The 23,363-nt window shown below is 41.2% G+C and overlaps 1 protein-coding gene across 1 annotated transcript in view; it reads right to left on the bottom strand.

Annotated features, from left to right (window-relative positions):
• Positions 1-23,146, bottom strand: part of LOC311068339 (adhesion G protein-coupled receptor F4-like) — a gene marked incomplete at its 5' end in the record, with an annotated part of 32,635 nt that extends 9,489 nt beyond the window's left edge. Inside the window, 4 exons of the mRNA XM_084090722.1 lie at positions 2,016-2,210; positions 2,297-2,433; positions 2,557-2,624; positions 22,739-23,146. Of these exons, the coding sequence (XP_083946848.1) occupies positions 2,016-2,210; positions 2,297-2,433; positions 2,557-2,624; positions 22,739-23,146 (808 nt within the window). The remainder of the gene's footprint in view (positions 1-2,015; positions 2,211-2,296; positions 2,434-2,556; positions 2,625-22,738) is intronic.
• Positions 23,147-23,363: the final 217 nt, after the last annotated feature.

The raw sequence follows: 23,363 nt of genomic DNA on the forward strand, positions 1-23,363 counted from the left end.
CAAGCTCGCATTTTACGTGACTGCTTGTGAAAGTAAACATTTGTCTGTTTGTTTTGCTTAATTTTAATAAAGTGACAATACAGTATGAAGAAAGCCAGCAGTATTTTTACTGGCATATTAAAATAATCTTAATATTGACAAAACAATGGTACTGTAATACATAGGCTACTCATTTTCATAAATACACGTGGTAAAATAAAAAGATTAAATAAAAAAATCTAAATTATATGAAAATAATGTCTATAATAATATGAAAGAAATGTTTTAATAGGTTGTGACATTTGTTTGTGATGTTATGTTGTATTAATTGTTTAGCCACTACTTAAAATATGCTGGGACGATCAGTTGAGCAACAAGATTGCGGCACATCTCAATTCTCACAAAGATGCATTCTGTGTCCTCGCGTCCTTCAGAGTTTGTTCTTTTAAGGTCGCCTGCAAATATTTGCATAATGCCGCCAAAATGCATACGCAAAGAAAGAAGGCGTGGCTTCAGTTCTTGTAGTAGTGCTGTCGCCGCCATGTTGTTTCTATACGAAAGCACATTATTTGGCCTTCCGAAAGTGGATGCAATTAGGAATCAGTGGTTAATATTTATTTACAACACTGTTCCAGAACAGTAAAACCCAAATGTTTGTGTGTGCAGTGCATTTCACGGAGGACAGTAAAGAATTTGCTATTGACTGTTCAAATGCAGAGTTTTGTGCAGTGTAGAGAAATGCATTTTTTTTGGTCATTCTTGCGATCAAAAGTGCAGAGATGGATTTATGTTTACAAACAGTATCCTCAGTTCTCCGCTATAACTTGTGGTGAAAAGATGGCAAACATATATGCACTACGTGTTCTACACTGGCCGCTCAAGCAGAGTTGAAGCAGCACGCGCCCATATTGTGCTTTCAATGCAAATACAGATGGGTATCAGGTTCTGATCGATCGGCTTGGTCATCTGCATTTTCAGAATCCGACTCGGGCTCGAACTGATATGGTAAAACTGACGACATTATAAACTATCTTTATAACTGCTTTGAAAGCTGAAGCTTGCAATTATGATAAAAGGGGCATTACATTTCCAACACAAGGCACTGGGCCAGCTGGCCAATCAGATCACACAGCGCTTTTCAGAAGGAGGGGCTTGTAGAAATCGATGCGTTTTAGAAAGATGGGGCATAGAGCAGCTACAATAAAGTATACTATGTGAAAAATTATGTATTTTTGAACATTAAAGCATGTTAACATATTCTATTACACCCCAGTGTTTCCTCTATGTTGATTAGTTAATGGCGGCCCGCCATGGCAAAATTTTTGCCGCCACGGTAACGTTAGGGCTCTACAGTGCGACCATTTCACTCGCATTTGCGCCTAAATATTTCTGTGTATTTCCGTTGTATTCACTTGTGCGACTGACCTGATCGAAGATTTTTTGTGAATTTTTGTCCCGCCAAAGTCTTATTTGACCGGTGTGTAATGTAGATAAACTGCTGCGCTTGTGACAGCTGGGCGCATGTTTAAAAGAACGAGAGAGAGAGCGAGAGCGCGCGCCCTCTCTTTGCGAAGCAAGGTTCCACGTTTTAATGAACGACTGATCTGTCCAACACTGAACTCACGAGACGTCTTCGACGTCAGAGGTTGTTTCGGACAGACCTGCCCCCACTGCTAAAAAAAATCCTAAAGGAAACACTGACACCCAATAAACAAAATAATGATCTTTGAAAAAAGCATCATATGACCCCTTTAAACTACTTGTTTCTTTGACTACACACTCCACGAACCACTCAAAATGGTCTTGCAACCTGCTTTTGGGTCAAGACCAGTCTATGGTTGAGACACACGGCTGAGAAACACTAATCTCTATGGTCTCATATATTACCATAATATGCTATGTGATAGTGAATCAGTGATAATATACTTATTATGGTAAAGTTTTACAGCAGTCTGCTTTTTAAAACAGGACTCTAAAAGCAATCACGCCATGTAAGACATTATAGAGAGGACAAAGATAAATCACACGTCACTCACCACTGTCACTTTCACTAGTGTTTTTCACAGTGAGAGTGCTATTGTTGTTTGAAATGATGTATCCTATGCTGTCCGGTGCAAGATCTTTGTTATTCACCATCCATTTTATTGATCCATTTGCAAATTCTTGGGGTGGACAATTCAGGTCCAGCTTTTGCAAAGGATATAATTCATCTGTTGTGAAGTCCTTTTGTTCTGACAATGAAAACCATAAAGATACAATATAACAAATATGATGTTGAAATGTGAAGGGTTTTAGATTAGGCACTGACTACCCTTACCACTCCGAGCAAAAGCATCTTCAGCTAAAATGATTCCTTGTGCTTTTAGAGAGTCAGAAACATCTGTGTTTGCTGCTCTAAAATCAAGGTTGTTTGATGTTGCTCTTATTGTATAATCTGCTATAACACTACCAGATCTACGGAGTGAAACACAAACCACACCAAGGTGAAAACACTGTATAAATATTGTATTTGAAAAAACAAGTAAATAAATGGGAATGTTGTATAAAAAAAGTGAACATTTAAATGATAGATCATACCTGAAGCCAGAGACTTTTGTAGAACCAGAAATGTAGCCAGTTAACTTTTTAGAATAACTTGTGTTAATCTGTAAAAACATAGCAACAGGTAAGACTTTTAAACAGCATGACATTTTTCACAGGATCATGTTTTTTTGAGTTTCATCACTGGGTAAAATGTTGCAGCTAAATTGGGATTCTCATTCCCGACTCATGGAAGCATAATAAGCACATTCAATTGTATTAAAGGTGCATTGTGTAATAATTAGGGGGATCTGTTGACAGAAATGCAATATCATATACATAACTATGTTTTCAGTGAAGACCTTACTTAATGAACCGTTATGTTTTTATTACCTTAGAATGAGCCATCTCTATCTACATACACCACGGTTCCCTTTCATAGGTCTCTCAACACTGCGACAGCCGTCGCTATGGGCTTTATTGTATGGTAAGCTGTTTTATTAAGACTAATGCCATAGTGGCTGCAGAGTGAGCTGACGGTTTCTCCTATCTCTCTCTCTCTCTCTCTCTCTCTCTATATATATATATATATATATATTCGGCGCTGCATTAACGCAGGCACGTGCATTTGATTTGGCGCTTACATTGAAATGCGCCACCATGTTTCTACAGTAGCCCTAAACGTTCAAACGTGTTTCGTCACTATGTTGTTCTTCGTGCAAAGAAGCTAGCTAAAGTCAGTGAATAAAACACTGATGAACAAGTAACAATAATATTCACAATAACATATTGTTTTACTGAATAATTAAGTAAACCTAATTTCTTACTTTATCTTTGTAAAGAAACCTCACATTTGTGGGTGCATGGGCTGTGTCAATCATCAAACCCGAGTATTGTAAACTGTAAGGCCTACTTCATCATGAAAACTCATATGGACTGATTACTCATTTGGACTATGTATAATCCTTGATACTTGTTCTAGACTGGAATGGACTGGACTTTTTATATGGACGCTAACCATTATGGGTCTACATCTCTTTCATCCAAATACATAAATAATCCACCTATTATCTTAAGTCTTTCAAGGAAACAAAAAATCTATATATAACGTTATATTCTCGGGACCTTGTGTGAATTATTTTAACAAATTAGATTATGGAATAGAAAAGCAGCAGGTGGATAAGCAACAATTAGCATCAAGCTACATAACACAATTTAAAAGATTAAAATTACACTTTTACTCAAAACTAACTTTAAGCCACCATCGAGTATTTGTGTCATATTTCGGTCGCGATTTAAAATGGTGTTAAGTGAAATTAAGATGCTGAAATATGTTATTTAGCATTTTATATGCAGCTAATTGCTACACCTGCTTAGTGTGTAGGCCTATACTGTAAACATTCTTTATTCATATGAAAACAACCCAAATCGCACGAAAATCACACACAATCCACATATACTCGAAAAATCGCTCAGTAAACAGGACAGCATCATGCAGAAGGGCAGGATTATAGTCGCGTTGAATCACGTGAGATGATTGGCAGCTGTACAGCGAATGAGAGAGTGCTGAGATCATAACTGACGTAAATACGGAAGAGAAGAGAACTTAGCTGTTTTAGCTCTTCAGATTGCATAATTCAGTGGAAAATGAATAGAAATGTTTATTCTGTATGACGAAATATTTTGCTAATATGTGATGATAAATCATTATTTCTCCAAATGCGCGCACCATTTAGACTAAGAGCACTGATGGATGCTGTATATTGCATGTATGTGAACACAAATAAACCGGAGAAGACGTGACTGACTGCAAATATGAGTGATGATTTCTATTCAAAATAACGAACGTTACAGATTAATTAGGTTGCACTCCAGGCATAAATTAATGTCACTGAAAACCAGTTTTATCATAAACAGTGGTCAAATATCGAAGCTCAGTCTTAAATCTTTCTAATTATGCACAGTTTGTCCAGATCAAGTAAGAGTGTGATGTTTTAACGAGTAGTGAATGTTGAACAACAATAATCTGGTGTCGTCTGTGATGTTTGGGGTTTTAATCTGACTCAGTTTTCACAGTGTGTCTCTTTTATTTAGTATCCTGTTCACCTGTGCCTTGTTAATCATGCCAGCTGTGTCTTGTTTCCTTGATTTAGTCCCTGTGTATTTAAGCCCTGTGTTTAGTACGGAAGAGGATTAGGGCCAAGCAATAATAAAAAAATAACACCATCTCGAGATTAAAGTCATTATAATGCGAGATTAAACTCGTTAAATTTCGAGAAAAAAAGTCGAAATACAATCTTGAGAATAAACTCATTAAATATCGAGAATAAAGTCGTCGTGTTTCGAGAAAAAACTCGTTAAATTTCGAGAAAAAACTCGAAATACAATCTTGAGAATAAACTCATTAAATTTCGAGAATAAAGTCGTTGTGTTTCGAGAAAAAACTTGTTAAATTTCAAGAAAAAAAGTCGAAGTAATCGTGAGAATAAACTCATTACATTTCGAGAATAAAGTCGTGTTTCGAGAAAAAACTCGTTACATTTCGAGAAAAAAAACTCAAATACAATCTTGAGAATAAACTCATTAAATTTCGAGGATAAAGTCGTTGTGTTTCGAGAAAAAACTCGTTAAATTTCGAGAAAAAAAGTCGAAGTAATCGTGAGAATAAACTCATTAAATTTCGAGAATAAAGTCGTTGTGTTTCGAGAAAAAAAGTCGAAATGAAATGTAGAGAATAACACATTCGATCAGTGTTCATTGCACAGCCTACTGATATCAACCTCATCGAGGTTTCGTGTCTCCTTCGTCGAAATTCCACACCTTGAGGATCAACAAGTTTAATAATGCGTCTTATGGTATCCTGGGAAACCACGAAACCTCGGTGAATTTCATGTTGGACAAAAGCGAGTACATCGCGCAAATTGTACTGATTTTTTCTTCTAAAAAGACCTAGCCGACCTAGACCTAAGAATGTTCTATTCTTTGTTACTGAAAGAAAGTCTAAAATATAGAATATATGCAATGAACACTGATCGAATGCGTTAGTCTCTACATTTCATTTCGACTTTTTTGAAAATTTAATGAGTTTATTCTCACGATTACTTCGACTTTTTTTAATCGAAATTTAACGAGTTTTTTCTCGAAACACGACGACTTTATTCTCGATATTTAATGAGTTTATTCTCAAGATTGTATTTCGACTTTTTTTCTCGAAATTTAACGAGTTTAATCTCGCATTATAATGACTTTAATCTCGAGATGGTTTTATTTTTTTATTATTGCTTGGCCCTAATCCTCTTCCGTAGTTTAGTCCAGTCTAGTTGTCCGTCGTCGTCCGTATTATGTGTTCGTTTTTCTGTGCCTGATCTACGGTGGCCCAGGCAGCCCAGTAGTGCACAACACAACGAAATTTAAAAAGCAAACATAAGTTCAAAGCACATCGAAATAAATCCACAACACACCGGAAAATGTACAACACAAAGGAAATAAGCCACAAAACAACGGAAAATGTACTACACAACGAAATAAAGCCGCAACACAACGGTAATGCTCCCGAGTCCAGACCTCAAGAGGTCTTTTAGAGCATGGTAAAGTCAGTTTTCCTTACCATTATTCTATAGAGTCGGCAATCTTATCAATACCAGGATTAGTTTTAACAGTATGTAACCATTGTATATCGACATAAAATGTTACTTCAAAATCACCTGAATCATCACATGAATTATAGCTGCGTATTTATACTGCATGATCCCTAAGGGAACGTCTGGCAATACCACCAAGTGGTTAAAACGTATAATTTATTACATGGGCGTCGGAATAAAAAAAAAATGTGTGTGAGTCATCCTCCAGAATTTTTTTACTGGAGTAGATTAGGGGTGTTCCCGAAAGCAAAATACCTTATCTAAAATCTTTATGCAATGAGTGAAGTGAATGAGTGAGAGCACAAATGAAATGAGCGTGAATCCGTGCATCTCTCAGAAATTAGAGCTTGGCAAGAGTAAACTGTTATTCAAGTTTTAACAGTTAACTAAATCACTGTCAATCAGTGACTTAAATCAATAGGCTGCTACATCATATACATGGTCTACGATATGATTTTGTATATTATTGTATGTATATTTAAATGATTTAAGCCTTGTACAATATGATACTCGAATGAATGGAATAAGCACAGCAAGATCACAAATCAAACAGCGTGTTAATTGCCGTCTCTGCGCGTCTCCGTCTCTCAGCAACCAAACCAGCTCTAATAGCCTATAATCAACTAAGATTCATATACATTAATAAACTATCCCGCCTTCTAAGCAAGCGGGAAGGAAGTCGACCGGAAGTTGAAGTCGGCCGCGTGCCACCATCTTGTAGCAGAACTTCACCTGCTGTTAGCATCACATTGACTCCCATTCATTTTAGCGTCACTTTGACAGCGAATAACTTTACATCTGAGGTGTTTGAAGACTCCATTTGTCCATTATTTATTTCTAAAGAAACACGACAATGTATAAAATGCTCCATTACCTTGTAGCTTATGTTATGGCCCCGTAGAAGCAGTTTTTGTAAAAGTAGGCTAACGATTGCGTCATAACCACTCTCTGTCTCTCTGTCGCACAGCAGAATGATTTCCGTATGGACAGGAGGAGAAGCTCGCGGGCAATCGGGGAGACGTGGAGGCAAAATGACAAAATAATTAATCAGAATACTTAGCAAAAGTTTCTCCTGCTCCAAGCTCATGGACAGCTCCTACTCACACTCTCCGTCTCTGCAAGATTCGGAAGGGAATGATTCAGATTTCTCATGCCACAGCCACTAGAAGACAGACGGGTTGCTCACGTCACATCTACGTCGTCAAGCTCTGTTTGAGTCGGTTTGAGTCTGCGCGTCAGGAACGGAAGTCCTAAAAATTCGCTAAAAATGGGCTTCACTTGTCTCAATTGTACGGAGCCCCTAAAGGGACGTGGTGGTGGAAAAAATTTTAGGTTGGGAGATTTTTTTTTTTTCAAATCTTTTGCATTCCCTCGCAAAACTTTTGCGTTCCCCCGAGAATCTTTGCGTTCCCACGCAAAGTTTTGCGTTCCCTCGCAAAGATATTTGCGTTCCCTCGCAAAGATATTTGCGTTCCCACGCAAAACTTTTGCGTTCCCTCGCAAAGATATTTGCGTTCCCACGCAAAACCTGTTTTGAGCTCGGACAGACACTTCCTGTTTAATGTCCCGCTGGCAGTGTTTCAGAGCTCCGTACGTTAATGGAGCGTTTCATAGTGTTTGAACTTGGACTCAAATATAAAGATGCGGTCGTGCAAGCTTGTTTTGATGAGAATTGGGTTGTACTCGTTGTCTAGGTTACTGTGGTTGTAAATAGGTGTCGTTTGTGCTTTAACAACGTTTAGCTCAAGAATAGGGACGTTCGAATAGCCTATGTGAATATTGCCAGCTTCACTGAACTCCTTGAGTTAAACACTGACCACATCTTTATATCTGAGTCTAAGTTCAAACACTATGAAACGCTCCATTAACGTACGGAGCTCTGAAACACTGCCAGCGGGACATTAAACAGGAAGTGTCTGTCCGAGCTCAAAACAGGTTCCCTTTCAAGGGAACTCGCGTTGCGTCGAGATTGACGCTATGGGGAACGCTTTGCGTGATGACGTCTTGAAGCACATGTAAAATCAGTCCAATGGTGTGGCGGAACGTCAGAGGCGGGTGACGTCACGTACCAGGAAGCTATAAAAGCCGGCCCGAAACAGAAAACGAAAGCTTTCTGAGTCTTCAGTCTGTGTTGAAATCTGTCCTTGTTATTTGGTGTTGTCTGTCTATATATATATATATATTCAGTATGGCGAGCAAGCAGCAGTTTAGAGTGTGTGTTCATCCCTGCCCGCGTTATTTAACGGGAGGTGACACACACACTCTTTGTGTTGTTTGTTTGGGAGAGGAGCATGCCCAGTCAGCACTCGAGGGTGGTGACTGTGTGCATTGCGACGCGCTTCCATTGCGTACGCTCCGATCTCGTTTGGCTCGGTTCAATCCCGATCATGTTCCCCAGGGCTTTGGTCCCGCCGCTGCCGAGGCACGGCGTCGATCTCAGACCTGGGGTTCACAAATGGATCTATCAGTGGATGTTGAGACGGGCTCTGCCTTATCTCAGCAACCTTCTGATAGATCCAGTGCCTCTCATCAGGGTGTGGAAGCACGCGCTGCGGTTTCTTCCCCCCCGATAGAGGCACCAGTACTGCAATTGTCCAGCTCCGAGGAGTTGGACGTTGTTAGTATTGGCGCTGAGTCTGAGGATTCGCCACCTCAGTCTCATGCGTTTGAAGAGCTTCTCGATGTTGTTACTAGAGCTGTGGAAAGATTATCTATTGAGTGGCCAGAGGATAGGCAGGACGTTCGTTCGAAAAGTAAGCTTGACGAACGCTTCCTGCCGTCTCGTGCACAGCCTCAGCGCAGAAGCCTTCCGTTTTTCCCCGATCTCCACACCGAGGTGTCGAGATCGTGGGGGAAACCTATGTCTTACAGAGTTTACACACCACAGACATCACACTACTCTTCCATTCATAATTATAAAGAGTATGGTTATGGGGAGATGCCGAAGGTGGAAGAGACGCTTGCGAGCTATCTCTCTCCAGCAACGGCATCTTCCTTGAAGGCTCCCTCACTTTCCTCTAAACCAGTAAAATTTACATCATCGCTGGTTCATAAATCATATGCAGCCGCTGGTCAAGCTGCAGCGTGTCTGCATACGATGTCCATCATGCAGGCTTATCAAGCTGAATTATTGGGGGATTTAGAGGAGGGCGGGGGAATTGGTCCTGACACGGTGGCTGAACTACGCAGAGCCACAGATCTGTCTCTCAGGGCCACCAAGGAGACCGCTAAATCAATAAACGGGCGGTCTATGGCAGCCCTGGTGGCCACTGAGAGGCATCTGTGGCTCAATCTGAGCGACATAAAAGATAAAGAAAAGCATGTTCTCTTAGATGCTCCGGTCTCCACTGTTGGTCTGTTTGGTGATGCTGTTAACAGTGCGGTTGCTAAATCACAAGAAGCTTCTAAACAGGCAGTTGCACTTCAAAAACTTCTCCCCCGCCGTTCATTCTTTGAGGCTGCTGAGCGGGAGCAGCCTCACTCCTCTAAAAAGAGCGCTGAACATCGTGCCACTCAAAAACAGAGTGTGTCCTCCCGTGCTCCCCCACAAAAATCTCGGGGACACGGAGGGCGCTCTCAAACCCAGCAGCCCTCGAGGGGTAAAACGGATCTGCGGACCGTCATTACCGCCAAGAAGGCTGCTGGGAAAAAGTCCTGATGTCCGAGGGCTCAGGACAAATGAGGGTAGCCCCCCCCCGAAGTGCAGCGGTCAACACCTCTTTCTACGGTGCCCGTCTCCCTTCGGTACCCTCAGGGGACCGTTCTGCCAACCCTGCCGCCTCCGGTGTTACAGGGCGCAGCGGTCTCCGGCGAGCACATATCTCAAGGACCACCCGGAAACGTAGTGGCCTCGGGATGCCCGCCCCCTCCGAGGAGGGTGTTAGAGCAGTCTGTTAGGTCGTTCCCTGCCGGTGCGCCGTTACAGGGCGACGAATTGACTACTCAACAACAACAAAATCCAGAAACCAGTCTCGAGAGGCTGGTACCTCTAGTAGAATCTTTGACAGCGTGGAAGCTACTGTTAAATGTTTCTCGTTGGGTCCTGCAGACCGTGGAAAAAGGGTATCAGATACAATTCAAGAAACGCCCACCTCGGTTTATGGGGGTCCTGCCCACAGTGGTGGGCCCCGAGCAGGTTCTGGTTATGGAACAGGAAGTAAACACTCTGTTAGAGAAAGGGGCCATAGAATATGTACCTCCCTCCAACAGGGAAACCGGGTTTTACAGCCGGTACTTTATAGTTCCGAAAAAGGACGGGGGATTGCGTCCCATTTTAGATCTTCGAGTTCTGAACGAGTCAGTCATGCAGCTCAAGTTCAAAATGTTAACATTGAGACAGATCGTGCCACAGATCAGGTCCGAGGACTGGTTTGTCACGATAGACCTCAAGGACGCATATTTCCATATTTCCATCCGTCCGTGTCATTGGAAGTTCCTGAGGTTTGCTTTCGGGGGCAAAGCATACCAATATCGAGTACTTCCATTCGGCCTAGCTTTATCACCCCGCACTTTCACCAAATGCATGGATGCAGCTCTGGCGCCCCTGCGCCTCCAGGGTATTCGCATCATGAACTACATCGACGATTGGTTGATTTTAGCTCATTCGCATCAGTTGGCGGTTCAACATCGAGATGTTGTTCTCGCCCACATGAGAGAGTTGGGGTTACGGCTGAACGCCAAGAAGAGTGTGCTTTCTCCACTCCAGAGGACCACTTTCTTAGGCGTGGTTTGGGATTCAGTGTCGATGCAGGCGCGCCTGTCACCGCCACGTATAGAGTCCATCCTTGCGGCTGTGAAAAGTGTAAAGCTAGGCCAGCTACTCACTGTCAAACAGTTCCAGAGACTGTTGGGTCTCATGGCAGCAGCTTCCAACGTGATACCTTTTGGACTACTGCACATGAGGCCCCTGCAGTGGTGGCTCAGGACCAGGGGGTTTTCCCCGAGGGGCAACCCATTTCGCACAATCAAGGTCACGCGGCGATGCTTACGTGCCCTGGTTATGTGGAAGAAACCTTGGTTCCTGTCCCAGGGCCCAGTGTTGGGAGCTCCTTGTCGTCGCAAACTGCTAACGACGGATGCTTCCCTCACGGGTTGGGGAGCGATCCTGGAGGGTCGCTCATCTCAAGGTCTGTGGGAAGACCATCATCGTTCCTGGCATATCAATCGCCTAGAGATGTTAGCTGTCTTCCGGGCTCTGAGGAGCTTTATCACAGATCTCAGGGGACACCATGTGCTAGTACATACGGACAACACGTCGGTAGTCGCCTATATAAACCACCAAGGGGGTTTGCGCTCGCGCCCGTTATCCAACTTGGCACGCCATATCCTCTTGTGGTCCCAGGGGAAGTTACTGTCACTCAGGGCAGCTTACATCCCCGGGGTCCAGAATATAGGAGCAGACACTCTGTCGAGACAGGGGCCGAGGCCCGGGGAATGGAGGCTCCACCCCGAGGTGGTGGAGCTGATATGGAGGGAGTTTGGACAAGCTCAAGTGGATCTGTTTGCGTCTCGAGAGACGTCTCACTGTCCACTTTGGTTCTCCCTCACGCATCCAGCTCCTCTGGGACTGGATGCTATGGTGCAGACGTGGCCGAGGCTACGTCTGTACGCTTTTCCCCCAGTTGCTCTGCTCCCGGGAGTTCTGGAGAGAGTTCGCAGGGACCGGGTTTGCCTGCTTCTTATAGCCCCGCGCTGGCCGGGCAGAGTATGGTTTCCCGATCTTGTGTCGCTCCTCGACGGGCCTCCTCTGGAGCTACCCGTCAGGAGGGATCTTCTGTCCCAGGCGGAGGGCTCGATATTTCACCCTCGGCCAGAACTGTGGAACCTGTGGGCTTGGCCTCTGAGGGGGCCCAGCTCATAGAGTCAGGTCTCTCAACTGAGGTTGTGGAGACCATTCTACAGTCCAGAGCTCCCTCCACGAGGAAACTTTATGCCCTGAAGTGGAGAGTCTTCACTTCTTGGTGTAGTGACCGTCGGTTGGACCCAGTTAACTGCCCAATTGGTACAGTGCTGGAGTTCCTGCAGGACCGGTTCACGGCAGGGTTGACCCCGTCCACTTTAAAGGTTTATGTGGCGGCCATAGGTGCTTACCACATTCCTTTGGGTGGAATGTCTGTGGGGAAAGACCCTTTGGTATCTCGTTTCCTTCGTGGCACTTGGAGGCTGAGGCCTGCAGTTCGCTCTAGGGTACCACCATGGGACTTGTCCATTGCATTACAAGGCTTGTCCCTGGCCCCCTTTGAGCCCATTGAGGAGGTTCCTGAGAAGTTTTTAACTCTGAAAGCTCTTTTCCTTCTTGCTATTTCTTCTCTCAAGAGAATAGGGGATCTGCAAGCATTGTCGGTTGCTCCGTCATGCTTAGAGTTTGCTCCGGGTATGGTTAAAGCTTTTCTTCATCCGAGACCGGGTTATATCCCCAAGGTCCCCACTAATGTGGTCAGACCTATTGTTCTGCAGGCCTTCTGTCCTCCTCCTTTTCAAAATGCTGACCAGGAGGCTAATAATTTGCTTTGCCCTGTTCGGGCGTTAGACGCTTATGTCCACAGAGCTGCCCTGTGGCGTAAAAGTGATCAATTATTTGTGTGCTTTGGGTCTCCTAACAAGGGAGGTCCAGTGTCTAAGCAGAGGATGAGCAAGTGGGTGGTCGAGGCTATCTCACTTGCTTATGAGGCGGCTGGGCAGCCTTCTCCTATGGCTGTCCGGTCCCATTCTACAAGGAGTATGGCGGCCTCTAAGGCCCTTATATCAGGAGTATCGTTACAGGACGTCTGTGATGCGGCAGGCTGGTCCTCACCGCACACTTTCGTCAGGTTCTACTCTCTGGATCTAGACTCTGCTCCAGGGTCTCATGTTTTGTCTTCCTAGTGCTGCTCACCAGATTTCACACAGGACAGACATTCGTAGCTATGGAGGCGTTGGTATAGACGTTCCCCATAGCGTCAATCTCGACGCAACGCGAGTTCCCTTGAAAGGGAACGCCTCGGTTACGACTGTAACCTCGGTTCCCTGAAGAGGGAACGAGCGTTGCGTCGCCTTGCCATATCTCCTTCATGCCTGTCAGCTCGACTTCAGACTCTTACGAAGCTTTCGTTTTCTGTTTCGGGCCGGCTTTTATAGCTTCCTGGTACGTGACGTCACCCGCCTCTGACGTTCCGCCACACCATTGGACTGATTTTACATGTGCTTCAAGACGTCATCACGCAAAGCGTTCCCCATAGCGTCAATCTCGACGCAACGCTCGTTCCCTCTTCAGGGAACCGAGGTTACAGTCGTAACCGAGGCGTTTTGCGTGGGAACGCAAATATCTTTGCGAGGGAACACAAATAACTTTGCGAGGGAACGCAAAAGTTTTGCGTGGGAACGCAAAGTTTCTCGGGGGAACGCAAAAGTTTTGCGAGGGAACGCAAAAGATTTGAAAAAAAAAAAAATTCTCCCATCCTAAAAATTTTTCCACCACCACGTCCCTTTAGGGGCTCCGTACAATTGAGTTCCAATGAGATGGCTCTGTCCACTTCTTATACTGTCTATGCTTCTAAGTAAAAGAGCCAATCGCTGATTGGTCGATCTGAGAAGCTCCGGTTCCCATAGGAACCTGAGAATCGCGCTTAGGACAGCACATGCGCATTGACTCGTCTAGCCTGAAAAGTAAGTGTTTTGTGGAAATCAACAGTGTAGCTAAAACGCGGAATGGAGTTTAATTTATTAGGGCATTCCTCAAGTGGAATGGATTTGACTGACGGCGCTCTGAAAAGTGAACAGACATATGCGCTGAATTAGAGACGGTAAAAGTGAGTGAGTCCAATATCACTGGTCTTAAAAAGTGGGTGGCTCTTGTCCCACCCATATACAATAGTTCCGACGCCCATGATTTATTATATAAATATAATTTATTAATTAAAAATAAAAAACATTTGGTGAATTGCAGAATTAGGTGAATTACAGTAGGCCTAATGTTTTTATAAAAATCTAATTGTGTACTGTGCATACAGGGAGCTATTGGCACAATTTCACCTGTTGTAAGTCAGTCAGGTTAATAGGAACTACAACCTTTGAAACATGATAAAAAAAATTAAAAAAAACTTGAATTATATTTTATAATATCTACTACCAATACAATCAAGCTTTGGATTTTGAACATGTCTGTTTTTTTATGTTAAAAGTCATTTTAATTCATACAAATGATACGTTTTTAATACAGTTTAAATATCACAAATATCAAATTTTATTTTCATTTGCGTCCTATGCTGGCTAATTACGACGTTTAACCTGTTATCATAACACTGAACAACTAAACAGTGTGTTTCCTAATAGAACTCTATCGGGGGTACAGTTGATACACGCGTGTCTCAACTATTCCCCGCTGGCCACCTCGCACATTTCTCTAGATTTTGCAATTACCTTGCATGACACAATACCATGAAATATGCCAGTTTTTAGGGCACAGTATAACGTTTGTGGTGATACCAGTTACGTTTAACAGTCATATAGGGATAATAAGCTATTCATTGTGGAGAGTGCATGGTGAAGTGAATGTCCTACTTTAGAAAAAAAAACTTTTCCTGATATCTTCGGATCGGAGATGCGTCCATTGTTCAAATTTCCCACGATCAAAAAGACACTAATACGCATGTGCACAGCAAAAATCACAACTTGTGCTTGCTGTGAACGCAAGTTATTTAAGGTGTCTCAACTGTACACAGTCTACCCTACTCGAGACAAGTGCTGTATCGTGAATAAGTAACGGCTGAAGGGGTTGCAGGCACTCCGCTACTCCGCTTCGCGTCGTGCCTAACAACGCCCTTCAGCCATTACTTATTCACAATACAGCACAGCCTCTCACACCTTATTGCTCACATATATATATATATATATATATATATATATATATATATATATATACAGTGAGGAAAATAAGTATTTGAACACCCTGCTATTTTGCAAGTTCTCCCACTTAGAAATCATGGAGGGGTCTGAAATTGTCATCGTAGGTGCATGTCCACTGTGAGAGACATAATCTAAAAAAAAAAAAACAGAAATCACAATGTATGATTTTTTAACTATTTATTTGTATGATACAGCTGCAAATAAGTATTTGAACACCTGAGAAAATCAATATTAATATTTGGTACAGTAGCCTTTGTTTGCAATTACAGAGGTCAAACGTTTCCTGTAGTTTTTCACCAGGTTTGCACACACTGCAGGAGGGATTTTGGCCCACTCCTCCACACAGATCTTCTCTAGATCAGTCAGGTTTCTGGGCTTTCGCTGAGAAACATGGAGTTTGAGCTCCCTCCAAAGATTCTCTATTGGGTTTAGTTCTGGAGACTGGCTAGGCTACGCCAGAACCTTGATGTGCTTCTTACAGAGCCACTCCTTGGTTATCCTGGCTGTGTGCTTCGGGTCATTGTCATGTTGGAAGACCCAGCCTCGACCCATCTTCAATGCTCTAACTGAGGGAAGGAGGTTGTTCCCCAAAATCTCGCAATACATGGCCCCGGTCATCCTCTCCTTAATACAGTGCAGTCGCCCTGTCCCATGTGCAGAAAAACACCCCCAAAGCATGATGCTACCACCCCCATACTTCACAGTAGGGATGGTGTTCTTGGGATGGTACTCATCATTCTTCTTCCTCCAAACACGTTTAGTGGAATTATGACCAAAAAGTTCTATTTTGGTCTCATCTGACCACATGACTTTCTCCCATGACTCCTCTGGATCATCCAAATGGTCATTGGCAAACTTAAGACGGGCCTTGACATGTGCTGGTTTAAGCAGGGGAACCTTCCGTGCCATGCATGATTTCAAACCATGACGTCTTAATGTATTACCAACAGTAACCTTGGAAACGGTGGTCCCAGCTCTTTTCAGGTCATTGACCAGCTCCTCCCGTGTAGTTCTGGGCTGATTTCTCACCTTTCTTAGGATCATTGAGACCCCACGAGGTGAGATCTTGCATGGAGCCCCAGTCCGAGGGAGACTGACAGTCATGTTTAGCTTCTTCCATTTTCTAATGATTGCTCCAACAGTGGACCTTTTATCACCAAGCTGCTTGGCAATTTCCCAGTAGCCCTTTCCAGCCTTGTGGAGGTGTACAATTTTGTCTCTAGTGTCTTTGGACAGCTCTTTGGTCTTGGCCATGTTAGTAGTTGGATTCTTACTGATTGTATGGGGTGGACAGGTGTCTTTATGCAGCTAACGACCTCAAACAGGTGCATCTAATTTAGGATAATAAATGGAGTGGATGTGGACATTTTAAAGGCAGACTAACAGGTCTTTGAGGGTCAGAATTCTAGCTGATAGACAGGTGTTCAAATACTTATTTGCAGCTGTATCATACAAATAAATAGTTAAAAAATCATATATTGTGATTTCTGGATTTTTTTTTTAGATTATGTCTCTCACAGTGGACATGCACCTACGATGACAATTTCAGACCCCTCCATGATTTCCAAGTGGGAGAACTTGCAAAATAGCAGGGTGTTCAAATACTTATTTTCCTCACTGTATATATATATATATATATATATATATATATATATATATATATATATATATATATATTCTGACAAAAATGGTGTCTTCATTTTACAGTACACAAAATTAAAGCAGAAATGCCAGATAACAGTAATCTTATATTTGCATAAAAAATTACAGCACTAATAATACTGTGATTAGTACTGTAAAAGAAATCACAGTAAGTATATAGTTATCATGATGAAATTTACATTAAGCTTACTGTGGAATAGACTACAGCTACTTTCTTTTTATTTTCTGCCAGCAAGTTACTGTACATTTCACAGTGTTCTTTTTACAGTGAAGCTGCTTTCAAAGTTCAACATGTTCTTTTTCATAAACAATTTAATTAAATATGAAACATGGAATACTCACTGCTGTCTCAATTTGTCCAGATAAATCTTTGTAGTTCTTGCTATTAGGGTCAGTAAGACTGGTGTCAAAAGTCTGAACTATTTTTATTGACATTCCAATAACTGTAAAACAAATGTACATTTATGTGCATTGGATCAAGTATCAAACAATACAATATACAATTCAAGATAAACAATGTTGGCCCCAATGTTATTTTCTGTTATTGTTATTTGCTTGTGCTCCTTGCTAATACAAAATATCTTGATTCAGAGATATATTTTTGTGCAGTAAAGTGGTAAAGACATCATTAAAGTAATACATTGGACGTCACTCCATAAAATTGAGGCTGGAGTCACATGGATTACTTTAATGATGTCTTTACCACCTTTGTGGGGCTTGAAAGTGGTAGTTGCGTAGGCTGTCAATGGTGGGACAGAAAGGTCTCAATTTTTGGGTGAACTAACCCTTTAAGTGTCCACTGAATGAACAGGTTTTAGTAACAGTTCTCAATACTAATACAAATCTTCACCATCATCACAATTGTTATGCTTTATTACACATTTTGTTTTACTGGGCATACCTGTTGTTGTTGCTGCTGTTGGTGCTTTTGTTGTTGGTGATGCTGGTTGTGTTATTGTTGGAACTGAAGAAAACAGACATGACTTGAAATGACTTGAAAATTCAGCCTCTATCCTCTTGTGAGTCACGCACACCGTTTGGGACTTTGTTTTCAGTTTGCACTGTTTCCCTTAGTTCATTGTCATGGTTATTAGGTGACTAGTCATTTAGTTCAGCTGTGTTCACCCATTATCACTAGTATTTAAGTTCTCTCTGGCTGCGTTTACACTTGGCATCAACATGCGACCTGTATCCGGATGTTGTCCACATACGCCTTGAAAAGACAAGTGTAAACGCGCTTCTGATCAGAATGTTATCCGATCAGCGTGTCCAGGTTCGGAGGTAGTCGAGGACATAGACATAATAAATACATAGACGCCCTATTGGCCGCTGGATCGTACGCCAACGGCGTCGCCACATTGCGGAGGGCAACTTTCCCATAACTCTCATGATGGGAATTGAGAAAAATGCCTGTTTCGTGTGCTGCTTGGGGATGTACAAATCGCCGCACAATTGAAAACAGGTCTCGGGGAATTGCCTTTCCAAGCAAGACTGAACATTGTTTCTGGTTGTATTTGGTCATTATATAATTAGTAATAGTAACAGCTGGCCACCGGAGTCACTTAGCTGTGAAAGTTGAGCCATGAGTTGGCACGATTTATATTATAGTTTTAGCTTATATATTATATTTTATATAATAAAGTAAATTTCCTGAAATCTAAATATTAATCTATATTTTCTTAAAACCGACTTTTATGACAAGTACTTGTTTTTGTTACTATTTTTATTATTGTCTATATTATTCTGCAGTTGATATAACATTGCTATTATTATTATTATTATTATTGTTGTTGTTGTAATTATAATATTATACCACTTATGATTATCAGTCTATTAGGCCTATAGTTAATTATAGTAAATTATTGTACTAGTCACTATTTAACTTATTTTTTATTGTCTATATTGTCATTGATATTTCATATTCTATTGCTATTATTATAGTATTATACATAAACTATATGCTATTATCAATATATTATTATTATATTATTATATGTATGATATTATATAATTATACTATTCATTAATATTTTATTTGCTGTATATTGTTTATTTTATTTTATTGACTATACACTAAACGATTTACTATTACTTCTCACTTTATCTTATATTTACTATTTGCATTGCACTGTAGTTGTACCATATCATATGTATTACCATAAAGGATCCATCAATTATCTTTGTTATTGTATATTTGGAGTATCTATCTGTAAATATCTATCATTTTAGTGCTATAAAAATACAGAAAGCAGCCTTCCGGTGTGATTTGTGTTTGCCGATTTGTTTCATTTTCTCAATGGCGGTCAATTCTAAGCACAAGAAAAGCTAAAATAGGGTTAAAGACAGAAAATGCTTTTTCCACAATAAGAAAACTTTATTTAATTTAATGTGAAAATTTAATTATATCTCAGTATGGGGGTCTTCACAATTCTTATCCAAGAATAAAAAGCCAAATACATGACAAGTCTGAGCTTTGACAATTCCTTATTAATTTTTTTTTTTATATAAGTCTAACTATTGAGATTTTAAAGATGGAACTTTTTGTACACTCTTTGTCACTTTTTGTTTGGATCTCAGTGTAAAGGCAGTGGTTCTAAACCTTTTTTGGGCCAGCGCCCCCTATCCATTATCCAGGTCCCTTGCCGCATTTAGGAGAGTATTGCAAGAAGCTGCTTACATTAACCTTACTTTCGAAGAAAAAAAAAGAATTTTTCATGAAAAATTATGGTAGAATTGTAGGCCTAAAATACCTTAGTATCAGCTTGTTTTCATCAATGGTATAATTAATTCAATTACAATTATTTTGGTTTGTCATGTTTAAATTGGGTTCATAATCAGTAAAAAAAAATCTTCTAACAAGAACACATATGAACAATTAAATTATTATTGTATTATTCATTATTTTTTACTATCTTGAAACTATCCAAGCAGCGTTTCACGCTCAGATGTGACGGCAGAATTAATACATTACCAAAATGTGATCACAAAATATATTTAAATTATCCATCAAATTGTCATTTTCTCCTTACAGTCTTGCGAGTTAACAATAATGCCTGCCCAGTAAATTACTTGGTGAACAAAGAAAACATTTTGGCATTAGGCATTGGCATTAGTTAATGCCTAAAAATGCAAACGTTTTACCTTATAAATTTAGTTTAATTCATTTTAAAATTCATCGCCGGAGAGAATGGGAACATGATTTATTGAAAATATTTGAAAATGTATAAGTGATTCTTAAGTCAATACTTTTTAAATGGCTTGTCAACTTTCCATTCCTCTGCTGTGTGATTCTAGTCAGCGCTGGATTCTAGCCACCACCAGATTGTTGTCAGCGCGAAACACATTTTTGAGCACATGAAAGTTGATTCTAGTCAGCGCTGGATTCTAGTCAGCGCTGGATTAGAATGTTGTAGGCAATTATTTTGCAAGTAATTACATGTTTAATCTTGTCTTGCCTGGATCTTTGGTGTAAACTCGTGAACATGAACACCTGAACGGCCCCCTTTCAAAAATCTTGCTTCCAACACCCGCCGTTGTTCTCTGAACGCCCCCGTTGAGAACCACTAAACTAAGGCCTACACCTGGCTTAATCTAAGCCCTGTCTGCGAAACCAGGCCTTAATGTTATACACAAAAAAAATCGCATTATTCATTTTACCATATTATACACGGTAATAATACACACATATCTGAATATAGAATGTACCTCTACACGGGTTATTGATGCTGGCGGGGAGACTTGAGTTTGTTGCAGTGAATCCATCCAAACATGAGCAATTGTAAATTCCTGTTTGATTTGTGCAGTTGGCATTTGGACCACATACAGATGAATTGAACAGACATGCATTCATATCTGGAAAGGGAAAATCTCAATATTTAAAATAATTTTCTAATTAGAAAAAAAAAAGTTTTAATAACATACAGTATGAAAAACATGATAATGAATCACACATATGCATGTTATTAGGGCATTGTATTCAGTTGAGTAGAGGAAATGAATCACACCTATGCATGGGTTACTGCTACTGATAGTTTCATTCATCCGTGTAGAATTATATCCTTTCAGACAAGAGCATGAATAGTTTCCGCTGTAATTGTAACAGTTGGCATTCGGCCCACACACCGATGATGAGTTGATACATTCATTGATACCTGAAATAAAACAAATGATAGGAACATGGCAGCTGACAAGATTAAAATGTCCAGTCTGATATCAGCCATCAAGCAAGCCAGCTTTGAATCATGCAGAACAAATAGAAACTTGTTCAGAAATTCAGCTGTCAATTATATCAAAAAGAAAAAAAATCTAGGTTATTATTGAAGATCAGAGAATACATATATGATAGAAAAAATATGTTTTTGCACAACTTGCAAAATTCAGAAGATCTAATTTTGTTGATTGCTACTGTTTTGGATACATTCACTTCCACTACCATAATGCATTTCAGTGGATCTGTCACGACTCCTGTGTCTGTGTTCCTAGATTTTATTTTAAATGAATTTAGTCCCTGGTTATTTGTGTAGTGTTAACCCTCAGTCATTGTCCATTCATCGTCTTGTGTTAAAGTTTCATGCTGGTATTTATCTCTGTTTGGAAACTAGTTTTTATTAAATGTGTTTTCATCATTCCTCTGCATGAAGCATATTTATTGGGGATTATCAAGTCAAGCCAGAGCGTGTAACAGACTTTAAATATTTTTGTGCAATAATTAGATTTAAATTCACAGTTGCTCTTGCAGCTGTTGACACTGTTGAATAAAAAAATTACTATAACAAAAACACAAATATATTTTTTTTTTCTTGCATGAAACCAATCAATTGAAAAGCAAAGGGTTTATAGATCTATAATGTGTTTTTGTAAAAATAAACATGCAAAGCTATAAGTTAATTTTATATATTTTTATGACTTGAATCAATTTATTTCTAGAAGCAAAAAATGTCAAATAAACTGATATGATTTGGTATCAAAATATGGTCACTGACTTAATATCTGTATAAAGGGCTTAAGTCTGCATTGAATGAACAGATTTCAGCAACAGTTCTCAATACTAATACGAATCTTCACAATCAACACATACAGTCCTTGTGCTTTATTACAGATTTTGTTTTACTGGACACACCTGTTGTTGCCCTGGTCCTTGTTGATTGTGCTTGTTGAAGGCACATTTATAAAAGCTACATAAATGTCCTAATTTAACTAAGGCAGTGGTTCTCAACCTTTTTTGGGCCAGCACCCCCTATCCATTATCCACTCCGGAGGGGGCTACTCTCAGAAATCTGACGTCATGAACATCAGGACCTCTTCTTTGCCAAAGACTTCTTTGCCAGTAGAACGGTCCTCAGATTGGTCTGCTGCTTAGAAGACTTCGGTTGAGAGTGTCGTCCCGCACCCCACAGTTTTTGGGGTGATGCGCGAGAGGCGACATTCTCCTTCTGTTGCACTCTGTATGAGGAGCTTGACGGCTGGGGCTGCTCACGCCCATCAGCCCCAGAGGCCTGTTGACTGCGAGAGAGATACCGTTTGAACGTTTCTGCTTGCTTTTTCGCCTCCTGAAATCTGTCGAACTACATCAGGCCCCGCCCCCTCGCCAGTCTCAGGGTCCCTCAGCAGGTCAGCCTGGTAAGCTTGTAAAATAGCCATGGTGTGAAGGCATGCGCCAGCCTGACCTGCTGCCGTATATGCTTTACCCACTAACATTGATGAAGTCTTTAAAAGCTTAGTGGACAGCACTGGGGACTTCAAGGACGATGCCGATGCTGGAGAAAGATAGGAAGTAAGTGGTTGTTCTACTTTCGGCATTGTCCTATAGCCATATTCATTTAGCCCTTTAATATACGTGAACCTGAGGGCTAAAAACTCTAGATGAATATGGCTTATTCCATGTTTTTGATAACTCTTTATGTAAATCAAGAAAGAATGGAAGTTCCCTAGGTGGAGGTATTGTGCTGGATGTGAGAAAGGGCTCATCTAAAAGGCTTTTGGGACGAGCGCCTTGTTTCTCGGCTGGCCATTCAATATTCAACTTAGACACAGTTGATATGCAAAGTTAATACCTCCACCAGCTCCTCATGCGCTGGGGAAGAAGCTGGCATTTCTTCTTCCCCCATTTCGATGCTCAGCACATCTAGTTCCTCGGAACTAGACAGCTGAAGCACCGGTGCCTCTTCCGTAGCAGAAGGAACCACGGGACGGGCTTCCAACTCCGAAGAGAGAGAACTGGATCCCACGGGTAAAGGTTGAGAAAGGGCGGGGCCAGTCTCAAACCCCGCCGTGAGATCCATTTGCGATCCCCACGACAAGAGCTTCCGTGCTGTCTCGGCAGCAGCGGGGCCCGAGCCGCAGGGAACACCTTCCTCAAAGAGTGACAAGCAAGAGCGGAGTGTGCGAAGCGGCAGCCTCTCACAATGCTCATAATCAGCCCCCTCGAAGGCTGACAGAGCATGCTCCGCTCCCAAACACATCACACAAAGTTTGTGTGTATCCCCACCCGTAAGATAACGAGGGCAGGGAGAAGCACACAACTTAATTGATTGTTTGGACGCCATTTAGATATAATATTGAGCTGTATGGTTTCGTGACAGACAACAATAAATATGACAGACAGCTTTGACATAGAGTGCTTGCTGAGTCACAGAAGCTAGCGCTAACCGGATGTACATTTATACTTTCCCAGTCATG

Source organism: Abramis brama (assembly GCF_963993115.1).
Source record: "Abramis brama genome assembly, chromosome: 18".
Classification (NCBI taxonomy): Eukaryota; Metazoa; Chordata; class Actinopteri; order Cypriniformes; family Leuciscidae; genus Abramis; species Abramis brama.